This window comes from Falco peregrinus, chromosome 8 (genome assembly GCF_023634155.1).
Source record: "Falco peregrinus isolate bFalPer1 chromosome 8, bFalPer1.pri, whole genome shotgun sequence".
NCBI lineage: Eukaryota > Metazoa > Chordata > Aves > Falconiformes > Falconidae > Falco > Falco peregrinus.
In genome coordinates, this window is record NC_073728.1 from 26520617 (window position 1) to 26536014 (window position 15398).

At 66.8% G+C, this 15398-nt stretch overlaps 2 protein-coding genes across 5 annotated transcripts; both read right to left on the reverse strand.

Annotated features, from left to right (window-relative positions):
* Positions 1-34: 34 nt before the first annotated feature.
* CTDSP1 (CTD small phosphatase 1) lies at positions 35-5431 on the reverse strand. 2 transcript variants are annotated; one of them, XM_055812973.1, is made up of 7 exons: positions 5190-5431; positions 3623-3765; positions 3313-3414; positions 2998-3054; positions 2377-2469; positions 1927-2112; positions 35-1834 (listed from the first exon to the last, which is right to left on the reverse strand). In XM_055812973.1, the coding sequence occupies exons 1-7, from the start codon at positions 5254-5256 to the stop codon at positions 1706-1708; spliced, it is 777 nt and encodes a 258-aa protein (XP_055668948.1). In that variant the 5' UTR covers positions 5257-5431; the 3' UTR covers positions 35-1705. The 2 variants fall into 2 exon arrangements, with proteins under 2 accessions (XP_055668948.1, XP_055668949.1); XM_055812974.1 differs by lacking the exon at positions 5190-5431 and adding an exon at positions 4939-5014.
* Positions 5432-8711: 3280 nt separating this feature from the next.
* Positions 8712-15276, reverse strand: SLC11A1 (solute carrier family 11 member 1). 3 transcript variants are annotated; one of them, XM_005235028.3, is made up of 15 exons: positions 15069-15273; positions 14353-14486; positions 13723-13845; positions 13273-13392; positions 12379-12485; positions 12218-12288; positions 12041-12108; positions 11751-11906; positions 11454-11612; positions 11185-11274; positions 10890-11009; positions 10242-10391; positions 10084-10157; positions 9445-9598; positions 8712-9357 (listed from the first exon to the last, which is right to left on the reverse strand). In XM_005235028.3, the coding sequence occupies exons 1-15, from the start codon at positions 15106-15108 to the stop codon at positions 9247-9249; spliced, it is 1677 nt and encodes a 558-aa protein (XP_005235085.1). In that variant the 5' UTR covers positions 15109-15273; the 3' UTR covers positions 8712-9246. The 3 variants fall into 3 exon arrangements, with proteins under 3 accessions (XP_005235085.1, XP_055667417.1, XP_027639061.1); XM_055811442.1 differs by lacking the exon at positions 15069-15273 and having other exon boundaries at positions 13723-13834; positions 14353-14475; XM_027783260.2 differs by lacking the exons at positions 8712-9357; positions 9445-9598 and adding an exon at positions 9667-9916 and having other exon boundaries at positions 15069-15276.
* Between the last annotated feature and the right edge of the window lie 122 nt (positions 15277-15398).

Below are 15398 nucleotides of genomic sequence, written 5' to 3' on the forward strand. Positions count from 1 at the left end.
GCCCTCCCCAACCCCCCCAGTGCCACCTCCCCCCCTCCCCGGACCCCCCCAAGGGTGCCCAGCACGGGGGCTGCACTCCTCGGGTGCTGCAGCACCCATGGGTGCTTGCTGGGCAGCAGGCTTTGCTGGTGCCGTTTGACTTGTCTAATATAAAGTGCTGAGTTCAACCCTCCCGGAGGGGCAGGATCAGGCCCGGGGCAGGCAGGGGTCCAAGGGGGTGCGTGTACCACAGCACCACTCACCCCGCCTCCCCACCGGAGTGCAGACAGGCCTGGGGGGACCCCTGCCTGCCCCGGCACCCAGTGTTGGGATAAGGGCAGTGCCAGCAGGAGCTGGCTAGACCGCACTGGAGAGCTAAAACCCCTCGCATCCCGCCCCCCAAATACTGCCCCCTCCCCTTCCCTGGCACAGCGGTAAGAAGGCATCCATGATTTTTTGGGAAACCGTTGCTTTTCCCCCTGAAGAGATCTGAGACATTGTCCATGCTGAAACGCTAAAAAAGGCCTGGCTGAGCTCAGCTCCCGCCCCCTGCCCCCCAACCCTCCCTGAGAGCCCCCAGTGCCTCAAGGCTGGGGGACATCCTGGCACAAGCCCAACCCCACAGGGGTCAGGGTAACCCCATGCTGCAGGGGGGGGAACCCCAGAGTTCCCCCGAACCCTGCCCCAGCTGGGGGGCTGGGCTACACTAAGGCTGGTACGGGGATTCCTCCCCCTAGGAGCTGCAGCCTTTGATGAAGCTGCAGATGGATGGGGACGGGGCGCATGACCACCACCCCCCCCACCCCCCGCACACAAGGGAGGTAACCCCCCCGTCGGTGACTGGAGTGGCTCCCACTGGCACAGTATAGCTGGAGGTGGGGGAAGCCACCAGATTCCCCCCATGGGAAGAAACCGAGGTTGGAGGGAGTGCATTAAGAATGCCCCCCCCCACCAGGCACACCCCTTGCAGGAATTGGGGGGGCACGGAGACACAGTGTCCCAAGGCACGTGGGGGGCATTCGTGGCCAGGGGCTCAGCCCTGAGGCCAGGCTGCCCCCCAAAACACACCCCCAAGGCAGGGGATAGAAGGCACAAGGCAGGGGGTAGGCGCATGTCCCCCACCCCCACCCCCCCGAGGTGATGAGCTGCACCCAAGGCAGAGTTAAGGGTACGGCGGCACCCCTGTGCACCAAGACCAATAAAACTCCCCCATTTCTGGGGGGTGGCAAGGGCTTAACCAGTCCCGCACTCCCTGCAATAGGGGCCAAGGGCCGTCAGCCCCTGCAGCAGGCAGAGCCTGGATGCGAGGGATCTAGACTCCCCCCAAAGGCAGTGGAAAGCAGCAGCTGCTGACCCCCCCTCCCCACTTGGGGGGACATGGAGGGGAAAAGGACCTGAGAACTGTTTCGGGGAGGGGGGATGCAGGTTGGGGTGGGGACGGTGGGGACGGGGCAGTGGGGGAGGACAGGACCCCCCCAACAGGTCCTCAGCACAGCAAGGTAGCGGGTCACCCATGGCCACCCCTCCTCCACAGGGAGGGGGACACCCAGGTCCCCCAGAGGGGGCACCCACATCTCCCACCACCAGCAGGCAGGGAGGGCACCCGCACCCACCAGGGCTGGGGAGGATGATGAGGGGCACACTGGGACATACTCCCCCCCCCCAAATAAGGCACCCGGCTGCCACAGCGGTGCCCCTCGGCAGCAACCGGCGGGGTGGGGGGCCACTAGCTGTTAGTCCGCTGCTTCTTGAGCACTGCGTACACGTCCTCCACCTTGCTGAGCCTCTCGAAGAAGGGCAGCAGGTCCAGCAGCTCCGTGTCTGCCATGTTATCGAACCAGGAGGCCACCGGCACCTGCAGGCAGCGCAGCGGGCAGCAGCTGAGGGTGGGCCCCCCGCCACCTCCCCACTGTGCTCCCCCTGCAGCCTCACCCCCGGGGTACGTACGGCGTTATCGGGGTGGAAGATGTAGGATGCAGGAGAGTTGTCCACGATGATGATGCGGCGCAGGTCGCGGCCCAGGCGGCTCAGGTCCTTCACGTAGTTGCCGCGATGGAAGACGCAGGATTCCCGGAAAAGCCGTGCCCGGAAAGCTCCCCATTTATCCAGCAGGTCAGCCACAGGGTCTGCATACTGCAGGCACAAAAGAGGGGTCACCACGCTGTGCTACTGTGCCCACTCCATGGTGACCATGGCACCCAGCTCGCCCCATGCCTCTCCTTGACCAGCACCCTGGAGGCGCAGGCAGGCAGTGCTGCCTGATGCTGGCGCTGCCTGCAGGTAGGCAGGGGACAAGGGGCCAGGTATGCCCACAAGTGGGGAGGGAGGGGGAGTCGTGCCACCCGAGGGGTGGCTGGGAAGGGGAGGGCGATGGCGGGGGGCGGTGGGGGCACCCACCTTGGCCAGGCTGGCAGTGAAGAGCACGCACTCGAAAAGCTCACCCATGCGCTGCAGGAATTCATCCACATGCGGCCGCTTGAGCACATACACCTGTGGGCACGGGGCAGAGGGCAGCGTGCCGCGGGCACCAGTAACCCCACTCAGCACCCACACGCCCACCCCAGGGGACACCCGTGTCCCCAAGCCCAGCCCACAGCTCCCTGCTGGGGCAGGGGAGCAGAGAGCTGCCTGTGCCCCATGCCGTGGGGGCTGCCCCATGTGGGCTGGGGGATACCACGGCCCTGCTGGCACGTCCAGGGCGAAGCATCTGGCCGGCTCCAGAGCCAAGTAACCGAGAACAGGCTGACTGCCCAGACCACAGCCTATCCTGGATTACTTGAACCCGGGGCCAGCCACTGCAGGAGGGCACCGTGCCAGGACCGCCCCCTCACCTCCCCACCCTGCTGGGAAGAGGGGCACCCACCTCTGCCCCCCAGGGTGCCAGCCCTGGCACCCTGATGCCCCTGACTGCCCCTTGGTGCAGAGCACTGGGATGGCTCCGGGTCCCGGGGGGGGGGGGGCGGGGGGGGCAGAGAGGGTTGTGGCCTCTGCCCAATGGGCATAGCCCCACGCTGTTACCTGGTGCATGATGCCGTCGATTTCAACAGGAATGATGAAGTCGGCATTGTTCACCGGCTGGGGAGGGCACAGCAGGGTCAGCGCCAGGCAGGCGCCCCCTGCCCACACGCTGCCTGCCCTCTGCCCAGTATGCACCTCCTGCCAGCCCCGCAGCCCCCTCGCAGGGACACTTCATCCCACCCCGCAGGGCTGTGCCAGGTGCTGGCCACGGGTGCCTGGGTGCTGGGCATCGCCTGGAGGGATGAGGGGGGGGAGCAGGGCAGCGTGGGGGGCATGGGGCAGTAGGGATAGGGGGTTGGCCGGGGTATCCCCCACCTTGAAGGAGCTGTGCACCAGCGTCTCGTCCAGGTCGATGACCACACACAGCTTGCTGGCGTCCTGCGGCTTGATCTCGGGCAGGAGGTGTTTGACGGCAGCCTGCGGCGGGGCAGGATGGGCAAACCCAGGGATCAGCGGGGTGGCAAGGGGCACTCCCTCCCCCCCTGCCCACCCAGAGCAGGGGCATGGCAGGGGGGAGCCCATTTAACCCCACTATACTGGCACAAGAGGAGCTCTGGGGATGGGCTGCCCTGCCCTCCAAGTGCTGCCCCCACCCTCCAGTGCCAGGCAGGGGGCTGGGGGGTACCTTGGGCAGGGCCCCGTTCTCCTCCACCAGGAGCGGGGCACTGGTGGTGCTGGCGCAGGGCTCCCCCTCATCGCGGCACAGGCAACAGAAGAGGGACTGGAGGATGCTGCGGCTCCGTGGCTTCTTGGCCGGGGCCTGGGTACCTGCGGGGGGGTTGTGGCGGGGGGGGGAAGGGGGGTAAGGGGGCAGGGGCACCCCCGGGGCCGCCCCCAGCCCGCCGAGGAAGGGGTGGCTCAGCCGGGTTCGGGGTGCTGATGCTGGACCAGAGTGGTGGAGGGGGGGCCCCGGAGCCCCCCGTGCCCTTATCGGCCCCCAGCACTCTTCCGGCCGCCCTTCCTGCCCCGCCAAGCGCCGGCGCCGGGCAGCACCGCGGACACGCGCGTTTGGAGACCACCCACAGCCCCTTGCTGGGGCGCGTCCCCCACCACGGGTGACCCCCGTGGGGCCCCCCGCGCGGCTGTAGACCCTACAGTAACAGAGCGGAGCTCTGCCCCAGGGGAGGGGCTATGGCCGTCGCGGTGCCGGTGTCCCGGGCGGCCCCGCCGTCCCTCCGCAGGGGGCACAGACTCACGCGGTTATGTGGCCCCGCGCGCGGGGCCTCGCCGGGGGAGGCGGGGCTTACAGCCACTCCTTTCCCCGCCCCCAGCCTGCCCCCCTCTCATTGGCCGACTCAGGCGTACCAGAGGCGAGAGCCCAATCAGGGCGAACCGCCCGCCCCTGGGCGCCGTGCCCGCGGCCCCCATTGGCGGATCAAGGGGAAACTGAGGCAGAGGGGCCGCTCCCGCCCGCCCCGGGGGCAGCGCGGCGGCTCCAGCCCCTTCCCCACCGGATCCTGCCCCTGGGCTGGGAGCGGGGCCGGGAGCCGCGGCTGCCCCTGGTCGCGCCCCCCAGCAGCTGGGCTGGAGCGCTGCGCCCTGGCGACCCCGTGGGGCGCCCCACGGCAGGGAGCCCGTGGGGCAGAAGCTGCCCGCTGGGGACGGGGTCCGTTCCCACGCTTGCTCCCCCCGGCCCTGCCCGCTCCCCCGGCCGGCGGGCAGCACCCGCGCGTCAGGCAGCGGGACGGGCAGCGCTCCCCGCCAGACCCCCTGCGCCGGCGGACGGAGCGCAGCGGATGGAGCACAGCAGATGGGACGCCGGGCTGCGGCGGGGTGCCCGGCCCCCTCCCTGCCTCAGTTTCCCCCCGGCGCGGCGCGCACCCCCGCCCGGCTCCGAAGGAAACGGCGCAGACACGCCGAGCACCGGGGCCCGAGCAGCGCCCCGAACACCCCGGGGTAACCGGCGGTATTCGGGAAGGGACGGAGCCCGGCCCCCCGCGCCCCGGCGGGTGCGGACAACTCCGTTCCCTCCCAGCCGCGGCCCCCCCGTGCCCCAGCGCATCCCCCTCCAGCCCTGGGGCAGCGGGACGCACGGGGGCAGGCTGAGACGGCCCGCAGCTCATCACACCCTCAGGGCGCAGCCACCCGCAGGCCCCCAGCCCCCTCGACGTCTGAGACACCCCCCCCGGGGACCTCCCCCCCCACGCCCTCTCCCGCACCGGGGGCGGGGGCGGACACCCCCGCCGCGTTACCTTTCTCCTGCAGCGGGGCGCTCCCCTCCTCCCTGCTAACCTGGGCGATGATGGACTGGTGCTCCATGGGCGCCGGGGAGGGGGGGGAAGGGGGGGGAAGGGGGCGGCCCCCCCCCGGCGCGGCCCCCGGGGGGGGAGGCGGGGCGGGGGCCGGCGGCGGCGCGGGGCGGCGGGCGCGGGAGCGGCGCCGCGGAGGAAACTTTGTTACAACATGGAGTTTCCTCCGCCCGGGCTGGGGCTGCAAACATGGAACCCGGGCGCGGTTTCAAGGAACCCCTTAAAAGGGCAACGCCGGGGGGGTGGGGGGGGTGACCCCCTCCTCCTCCTCCTCCTCTCACCTCCGCCTCCCGGCACCCGCCCCGCGGGGGAGGAGCGGGGGTCCCCGGCGAGCCGCCGCTGGGACCGGGGGTACAGGAGCTGGCGGTCTCTGTGGGGGCGCCTGCGCCGCAGGTTTGGTTGGGAAGAACACCACCACCTTGTGCCACGGTGGTCGTACGGAACCAACCCCCGCCCCCTTCTCCCGGCTCAGGGATAATGGAGAGGGGGATCAGCCCTGCTGTCACCCCCCGTCCAGCTGGCAGTCCCTGGGGAAGGGACTCCTGCAGCAGATGAAGCCCCTCCCCAGTGCTGGGTTTGCCCCGGAGCAGAGACCCCTGGATCTGGTGGCTCAAGGCTGGGTGGTCCCCGTCGTCCCCGTTCCCCCCTGCCCCAGGAACACGTTCCCCATTGCCAGGGCAGGCCAGCATACGGGTCAGCAGGTGCTGGGGGGCTGCACCGGTAGCTGCCTGCTTTTTTCTTTCTTTCCCTCTTTCCCCTGCAATTCCCCAGTTATTTTGGGAAAATATATATACACATATATATATGTAAGCAATACATATACCTCCCCCTGCAATTCCTCCCCTCCTACTTCGGGGGGCGGGCGGGGGGGAAGCAGGGCTGTTTCCAGGTGCTCTCCGAAAAACGGCTCTTACCAGCAGCTTGAGGATGCCCCAATCCCCTCAGGAGCCACTCCTGCCCCACTGGCCAAGCCCCGCATGTGCTGGCATCCTCCAGCCCCAACCTCTTCCCCCTGGCAAGCCCGTCCGGGCCCTGCCAGGGCAGCTTCACCCCACACTGCCCAACATCTGACCCCGTGGTCTGGCTGGTCCCAGTCACTCCCTCCCTTGCCATCTCGGTGGCAGGAGATGCTATGGCCACTGTCAGCACTGCCCCAGGGACAGAGCAGGTTGGAAATTCTCTGTCTAAGCTTGTTAGGGGTCTTTCCATCTCTCCCAGCTGCAGTGTGGGGACTTCAGGGGTCGAGATCGTCCTTTCTGGCCCGGGGGGGTGCAGGGGCACAGGCAAGGTTGCCATGCCCGTGGTGGCACACACCGGGTACAGCTCTGCCCTTGCAGCTGCACAGGGCTGAGCCATCCTGATACGGCAGGAACAGCCCCTAGGAAACAGGGCTGGGAGGGGACCTGTGCTCCCCGCGGCCAGTGTGGGCCACAACACATGCCCACAGGGACCCCTCGGGGAAATGGGGTCTGGCATCAGGACGTGCCTTCCTGAAGAATTAGAACGCTGTGATGACGGCGGGACCAGGCAGGCACTGGAAACACTGGTGAAGCAAAAGCCAGTTCGTGCCCGTGGCTCCCGTGCTCCCGGCTCCACGTGGGGCATCCTGGCACCACAAGCCCCAGGGGGAACCGGGACGCTGCAACCTGCCATCCCCTCCGCGCGCTCCGGCAGCAGGCAGCAGCCATGCCTCGGTTTCTCTGCCCCTCTGCCGCACTGGGCAGGGAGGCAGCCGGCACTGCCCCGCTGCCTGGCAGGAGGAGGAGGAAGGAAGAGACCGTGCTTCCTCCACTCTCTGTTTTGGGCTGACCTGTGCGGCTCCCTCAGCCCAGGTGGAGTGGGGCAGGATGCCTGCTGGCTGGCTGGGCTGCTGGTGGGTGCGAGGGGATGCTGCTCACCGTGGGGCAGCAGTGGAGACCACACAGCATCCTTTCCAGCATCCCTGTGCCTCTGGCCAAATCCTTCTCTTCCCTCCCTGATGAGCCATGCGCAGGCTACAGCCCCAGCTTAGCCAGGCCCTGCCAGTCCTCTTAATTAATGCAGTTAGGAACGTCTCCAGGCCAGATACCTGCAGCAGCACTTGGAGCATCACTTCTAGCTTTGCTGCTTGCTTGCGGCCAGATCGGGAAGCTGGGGAGGGGGGTCATACCCATCCTGGGGACACCAAGCTGGTGGGGACAGGAGACTCATCCTGCACCCCCAGCCCAGGCGAATCCCACCTGGATGTGAATGCTGTGGGGTGCGGGCACAGGGCAGAGTGGCACCCGGCTCCCAGCAGCCAGGCACCAAGGGACCCCTCTGTGCCACCCCACTGTCCCCAGGCTAGGGTCCTGCATCCTGTCCCGTTCCACCAGCCAGCCACAGCGCTGGGCACTTTGCCCCACGGCGTGCTGCCCCACAACCCAGGCCGCATGCCTCCTGCTAAAGCTGGACCCAGGCAGTTGCCCCCCCGCTGCGGCTGCCCCCAGGGTGCAGGTCCCAGCCGGAGCAGGGCAATCCCCAAAGGCACAGCCCTGGGGACCTCCCGCCCCTCGACGAGCCGTGGGGCTGTCCCTGGACCCCACAGACCCCAGCCCCCGGCCCCGCGCCCGCTGGGGACAACCCCGAGACCCCCCAGCCCTGTACCCCCGGGGAGATGCGCCCCGTTCTGCGGGTGCTTCTCACCGCCGAGGGGGGTGCGGGGTGGTCCCTGCTCCTCCTCCCCGGGGCCAGTGGCAGCCCCGGCGGCTGGTGTCGGCTGCGCCCCTTGGGGAGGGGGGCGGCACGACCCCGCATTTTGGTGGGCCCCACCGGTCTGGCTCCTCCTTCAAACAGCCCGAGGCCGGGCCAACGCGAAGGCGGGGGGAGGCACCGCCCCACCCCGGCCGGCATCGCCCTTTTAAGGAAGGGGAAATTCTTCACATAAACAAGCGCGGCCCCCGGGAGCTGGGGGGTCCCCTTCCCGGGGGCGGGGGGGGCCAGGGCCAGGGGGGCCGGGCCCCCCAATTCCCTCCCTCCACCTCCCGGCCGGGGTGGTTTGGGAACGGGGATTTTGGGGTAGGGGGTGCTGGGGAGAGGGGGGAGCCTTGAAACAGCCAGGGAGCGTCTCGCAAGTGCGGGCCGCGGCGGGGGGCGAAGCGCGGCGGGACCCCCCCCACCCCACCCCCGGCCCGGGGTGCGGAGCAGGCGAGGGGGCACGGCCGCAGCCGGGGAAGGCCCGAGCGGCTCCGCATCCGGCGGTGCCGGCGGGCGGGAAACGGGGCATCCGGGGCGGAGAGGGCACGGTGGGCCCCCGCTCCCCCCGGGGGAATGCAAGGAGCTGGTGCTGAGCCCCTCCTCCCGCGGCCCCGCGTAGGTGTAAGCAACACCCCACGCCACCCCCCCGCCGAGCCCCCCAGCCTGGGGCAAAGGGTCGGGCCCGGGGGATGCGGGTGCCGTGGGGGTCCCCGCCCGCCGCCGCGGCGCGCAGCAGCAGCGAGGCTGAGGCCAGGTTACAAACACGCCATTTATCAGCACACGCACCCCAATCCCCCCGAGTTTGGGAGCCCCACGTGGGGCTCCGGCCGGGCCGGGGGCTGGGGCCGGTGCCGGGCAGCGGCGCTGGCGGCCCCGCCCCCCCGGGGCTGCCCCGGTGGCCCCGGGAGGCGGGCGGTGAGGGATGGTTAGCGGTCCCGGGAGGTGATTAGCGGTCCCGGGCGGTAATTAGCGGTCCCGGGGGCCGGCGGTGCCCGGCACTAATGAGGAGGGGGGGAGGTCTCCGGGGCGGCTCGCTCACCAGCCCTTGGCACATCCTGCTGCCATCCACCCCCCCCCCAGCACCCAGACCTGAACTGGGGGGGGGGGGGGAAGAAGAGGCTCTAAAAACCTGGGGGGAGGGCTGCCCGGCTGTTAACCCCTTCCTTACTGGGTGTGTTTCTGGCCAGAGCATCATCCCTGGGCTTGGCGTGGCATCTGGTGGGTGCCTGGTGTGGGAGACGGTGCTGGGCAGGGACTGCGGGGCAGCAAGGACTGATGGGGTCTGTCACCGGGTCCCTGCCACTGCCGCTGGGTCGAAGGAGATGCCGAAGTTGAACCGGCTATGGTGGCCCCGGGCTAGGAACCAGGCTCCGTGTGCGATGCTGCATGTCCAGATCTGTGGGGGCAAAGCGGGCAGGTTGATGGGCACCCACCAGGGATGCTGCCCCCCACCCACTGCCCCTCCCCACAGCGCCAGCCTTACCAGGTAGGCGACGAAGGCCACGTAGGCAGCCAGCAGCAGTCCCAGGGGGATGTAGTACCCCAGCCCCTGCAGTGTGGGCAGAAAGTCCACCACGAAGTAGACGTTGATGGCGCAGACCAGCCCCGTGATGAGGGTCATCAGCACCTTCCCCAGGCTGCGGGCAGGGGAGTGGGCATCAGTGCCAGGGCAGAGCACACACACACACACACCCCCGCTGCATGCCACCAGGCACAGCGGACTGGGGGATCTGGGTTTGTGGGTGAGCAAAACCCCAACTAGAACATTTCTGCACCCCATGGCCATACTACACCCCTACAATGGGGGTCTGGGTGTGGGCTTTGGCCACCCTCTGAATGCAGGGCTGGCAGTTGCTAGGAGGATGCTGAGGACCCAGGGATGCCTGAGGGGGCCACACTTGGCATTTGGATGAGGATGGAGAGGTCAGTGATGGGTCTGTCCCACTCTGGATGCCCTGAACAGGTGGGAGCGAACAGGCAGGAATTAGACCATCCCAATACCCATACACCAACTGACCCCATGGCATGGTTTTGGGGGACAGGATGAGCCAAAAGGAGGGTGCCTGCGGCTGGAGCACTCCATTCTACCCACCCCGCACCTCCCCCGTGCCCCAGCACTCACAGGCTGTTGGTGAAATCCTGCATGAGTGGGTGCAGGCTGGTGAAGGTGAGGACGGGCAGGACAGCGAACGGCAGCTGGAAGGAGAGGGGGATGAAGGGGGCATAGCCATCAGGCTGGGGTGTTGGGGGGAAGGTGGTGCTCCCCCACCACTACCTTACCAGGATGCTCTGCAGGACATTGAGCAGGTCATTCATGCCTGTGAGGTGGCTGACATCCTTGAAGGCAGCCACAAAGACAGTGGGCAAGATAGCAAAGGAGCGGGTGAAGAGCACACGGGCGAAGCGGGACCAGCGGAGCTGCAGGAAGCCCTGGGGACAAGGAAAAATCTGTGCCCTCACCCCTTGCTGTGCCTGGGGCACCATGCTAGGGTGGACCCCCCAAATCTGGGTTGGAGGAACATGTGGGGCATCACCCCTTCCTCCATGCCAGGGCACTGAGCAAGCCTTTGCAGGGCTGCTGGGCCCCACTAGATGTCAGCTCCAGCTCATTAAGCGAAAGATCTCAGGGAAATACTGTGTGGGGCATCCACAGAGTGCCTCGGGGAGGGTGTCACAGGGAATGGGGGTGGCCATGCAGCAGCAATGGGTGGGCACTGTCCCCATCCCACCTCCTGGGGACCCAGGACCTTGGTGCCAGAGCAAGCTGCCACCCACCAGGTGGGCATCGCTGTATGCCCAGCTCCCTGCAGGCATGGGGGGCAATTAACTCTGCCAAACTGGACCCCTCACCCAGGGCCCAGCTGTGTTTCCTGCCGCCGCTCCCACGTGCTACCTGTGGGGGCAAGGGCCAGCATCCCTGTCCCTCACCTCCATGACAAACTGCCCCGCATATGTCCCAGTCATTGTGGAGCTCTGTCCTGCCGCCAGGATCCCGATGGCCCAGATGTACAGTGCCGCTGTCCCGAAATAGCAGCCCAGGATAACACCCTGTGGAGAGACAGTCCCATGGGGATCCCAAATCACCCCCACCCTGGGTACTTCCATCAGCTCCCAGCCTTCCAGCAGGGTTGCAGCAGCTCCCAGCCCCAGGGGTCAATGAGGGGAGCACTATGTTCCCCCAGTGGGTACAGATGCCCACTAGGCACAGCCCAGGGTCACTCACCCCCTGGTAGATATCCACAGAGACCGTCTCATTGTTGGTGGGGAAGATGCTGGCATACTGGCGGACGCTGCTGTTGATGCACTTGTTGTGCTGCAAGGCACAGTGGGCGTGAGCGTGACGGCCACCCAGTAGTCTCCACAGGCATGGGGGGACCCCGCCACACCATGACTTGGGGCAGGAGGATACCCACTCTCCGAGAGATGCTCGCCCTGCCCGTCTCCACAGCTAGCACAGCCATCACCTCCCCATAGGCATGAAGTGACACTCACCACATCCTCGTTTCGCTGGTGGTAGAAAGCCTCGCCAAAGACAGCCATGACAAAGAGGTTGATGAGGAAGGAGACAAAAAGGGCTAGGCAGGACTCGATCAGGAAATACGTGTTGGCCTCCTGCACCGCCTCCTTCTTGGATCGGTCGATTGCCCGTGTCTGAGCATGGCGGGTGACATGGGTGCCACAGGGTCAGGTGAGCACCCCTGTCCCACATCCAGGACCAGCTGATCCCCATCAAGTGTCCCCTGAGACACTCCTGGGGTGGCAGTGCCCATGGCAGTGCCTTTGTCTCACCTTCACCAAGGAGGAGTGGAGGAAGATGTTATGGGGCATAATGATGGCGCCAATGATGCCCACGGCCTGGAGCAGCTCCTCTCGCCCGCAGCCCAGGCAATAGGGCAGGAAAATGCCCTTCAGTACCTCCACCTGCCCTGGCCTCACCACCACATACTGGGGACCGGTGGGAAGGGGCAGTGTGAGCTGCCCTGCCTGCCCACTACAGGCCAGTGCCAGTGTGGATGCCCCACAGGGGTCCCCTGCCAACACCCTGCAGGGAAAGGGGTATCCCCAGCTCCCCCCTTCACCTCGTAGCCAAAGGTCAGGGCCATAATGGTGATCAGGAGGCCGAAGAAAGCCTCCAGTTTTCGGAGCCCTAGAGAGGTCGAGAGATGGAGTGGGGCAGAGCAGGGGACACCAGTGCCACATGGGCACCAGGGCTTCCCAGGTGAGCGTCTCCCCTGTCCCCCCACCCTGGCACTTACCATACTTGTCGAGGAAGAGAAAGAAGAGGGTGTCCACGATGGTGATGAGGACCCCACCCCAAAGGGGGATTCTGCAGGATGGCAAGGGGGGGCATTAGACATGTCCCCCTCGACAGAGCAGGGCCATGGGGGAGGATGGGAGTCCCCATGGAGCAGCTCACCGGCCGGCTGAGAGCAGGCTGAAGGCAATGGCTGTCCCAATCACCTCCTGCATGTCAGAGCCGATGATGGCGATCTCGATCATGAGCCAAAGCAGCACACGGGGCACCTGGAGGGGCCAGGGCCAGGGTGCCATGAGGTGCCAGAGCTCGCAGAGGAGCTTGGCCCCAGGTGAACTGGCACAGCCTCCAGGGTGGAGATCCCTGTCCCCAGGCTGCAGCAAGCCACCCAGAGCAGCATGGGGACACCAGGAGACACCCCACCAGCCTGTCCCATGACACAGTCTCAGGGCGCAAGATGGATCCTAAATCCCAGCCTGCCTCCCCCACCCCCATACCTGCCCCAGTGGGAGCTGAGGATAGGACCCAGCTGTCTAGATATGATGCTCAGGGGGCACACCAGGGCAGAGAGGCATATCCAGCCGTCCTTCTGGGGACCTGTCGTTCAGCCAACATCAGCCATCACTTATTCCCCCCCCTCAGGACCTTGCTGCCTAGAAGGGACCCCTAGCTCCCCCTCTCCTTTGCTGTTTGCCCCTCCCTGAGCTCCCCCATCTCCCTGCACCAACACGCCCAGGCTTATCCCGCGTCTCAGCTGCGCGTTGCTGCCTCGACACCTGGGCTCACCCCCCCACCGAGGACGCGTTCACATGTCCCCAGATGGGACCAGGACACCGAGGCAGCTTCTTCCCTCCAACACCCTGGGCCCCTATACTGCAGGAGTGTGTGGGCACTGGGGCTGGGGGTGCTTTGGGGAGCCCCTGGGGAAGGTGGGGCTGTCACAGTATCTTCTTGCTCCTCTCCAGCCCCCCAAGTCACTGCCAGGACTGTCATCAGCCCAAATGCAGCGCCTCCCCCAGGCTGTGACCCCCTGGGGGATTCCCAGTGGTTGCTCACCTTGGGGTAGTAGAGGTAGCAAATCTCACCCAGGTCCTTCCCTGTCACGACACCCAGCCGGATGGCCAGGCGCTGGCACAGCAGCCCTAGGATGGTGGCCCACAGCAGCACCCACAGCAGCTGGGGGGGCAGGAGGGAGGGAGGTAGCAGGGGCTGAGCACCAGGCAGGATCTGGCTTCCCGGGATCCCAGCAAGGTTATCAACCAGCCCAGGGACATGGGGAAGAGAAGCCTGGAGGGGCTAGAGGTGGTCCCCAGCCCAGGCAGAGGGGTGGCCCTCTCCCACCCCTGGGTGCCCTCCCCCAGCACCAAGGCCCCCCACCCATGCCCTTCCCGCTGTTCAGGCTGGGGAGGCTGGCTTGCCATGGGGCTGGGCGGCCGTTAGCGCGGGAGAGGTTACAAAACCCTCGTCTGCTTCCTGATGCCGGGGCTGGGGGGGCCCAGGGCTCACCTTGAACCCCGCCACAGCCCCACACTGCAGGTCCGACTCCACGTTGCCCGGGTCCAGGTATGCGATGCTCATGAGGAAGCCGGGACCAGTGAAAGCCCAGAGTTTCCTAAAGCTGAAACCAGGCTGGGACAAGGAGGGGGTCCCGGGGCTGTCAGGCACCGTTAATTGCACTTCGTGGTTTCCTGCTGCTGGGCCATGCTTTCACCACTCCTCCCAGCAGGGGAACCCCCATTCCCTCCCCTTCTCCCTTCCGCCTCTGGGACCAGCCGAGGATGGGGGAGCTGGTGGGGTGCAGGCAGCCCTGGGGACCCCCACGGGCCTGGGCACAGGTGGCCCAGGATGGGGAGCTCAGAAAGTGCGTAAGCAGCAGGGTGATCCCTGCGGCTGGGTAGCACCTTGCCTTGTGCCTCAGTTTCCCAATCTGGAAACCTTTATGTGGAAACACTCAGCCTGGGGCTGGGATTTGCTTGAGCCAGGTCTGGAGACACTGAGGTCCCCAGGGCAAGTCCCAGGCATGTGTCCCCCTCTGCGGTGGCCCTTTGCCTCCCCACCTCAAGATCCCTGTGGTACTGGCCCCCCACCCTGTCTCTTCCCACCCTCAACCAGAGGTGCCAGCCTGGCAGCACCTACCCCGCCGCCCTTGGGGATGCTTATGAGTTCATCCAGGTAGGTCTGATCCCGGGTACCAGGGCGCTGGGGGGGCATGGGGCTCCGGCCGGTGCTGTAAATCTGGGCTTTGTCCCGGTTCAGGGACCCAGTGAGGCCTGGAGGGAGGGCAAGGAAGAGGAGAGGAGGACAAGGACACTGGTGGGCTGGCAGCCCTGAAACCAGCTTCCCCTCAGTCCCCCCTGCCGCTGCCCAGTGAGCCCCATGAGGGACAAGCCCCATTTTCCCAGGGGGGCTCGGAGGGTGGTATATGAGGGCTGTCAGTGGCTACCCAGAGGGGTAAGATGCCACCTCCAGCTCACGTGTCCCTAAAGCCCCCTGGTCGCACGCAGCTTTCACAAGTCCAAGAGATAAGTGCATTTCTGGGCAGGAGGGACAGGAGGGGACCGTGCTCTGGGTCTTGCTGCTGGATGGGCAGACTGGGACAAGAGGCTCATACTGGTCCCAACCGCCCCCTTCCCCAGCCCACTTACGTCCTGGGAGCGTGGGTAAATCACTGGTGGTCTTGGGGTAACAGAGGATGGGCCAAGTGGGGAAGCCAGGACAGGTTAAGGGGGATGGTGCCCACTGGGGCAGTGGGTGGGTGGGGGGAGCAGAGCCAGGTGGTGTTCTGGGGCGGAGGGAAGGGGATCTAGGGGAGGGAAGGAGGTGCAAGGGGACCCAAGTGTCATGGGACTCACCTGCCTCCAGCGATGCCGTGGCTGGGTCTGATCTGGACATGGTGCTGGGAGGCCCCTTTTTCAACACTGCGTGCAATGCCTGCCGTCCAGCTTTTAAAGGACACCCCCAGCTGCAGCCCCCGCGAGGAGGAGGAGGAGGAGGAAGTGCTCCTTCCCTATCCGCAGACCTGGGGTGGGAAAGGGGCCCTGCCTAGTGCGGGCTGGGTGCTATGAATGTGCACGGTCTCAGTTCCCCCACCCTCTGTCAGGCGGGGGGGGGGACACCCAGCACCTCCCTCCCCCCTGGCATGCACAGGCATGTGCAAGCCCGGGGCACCCACACCAGTGTGC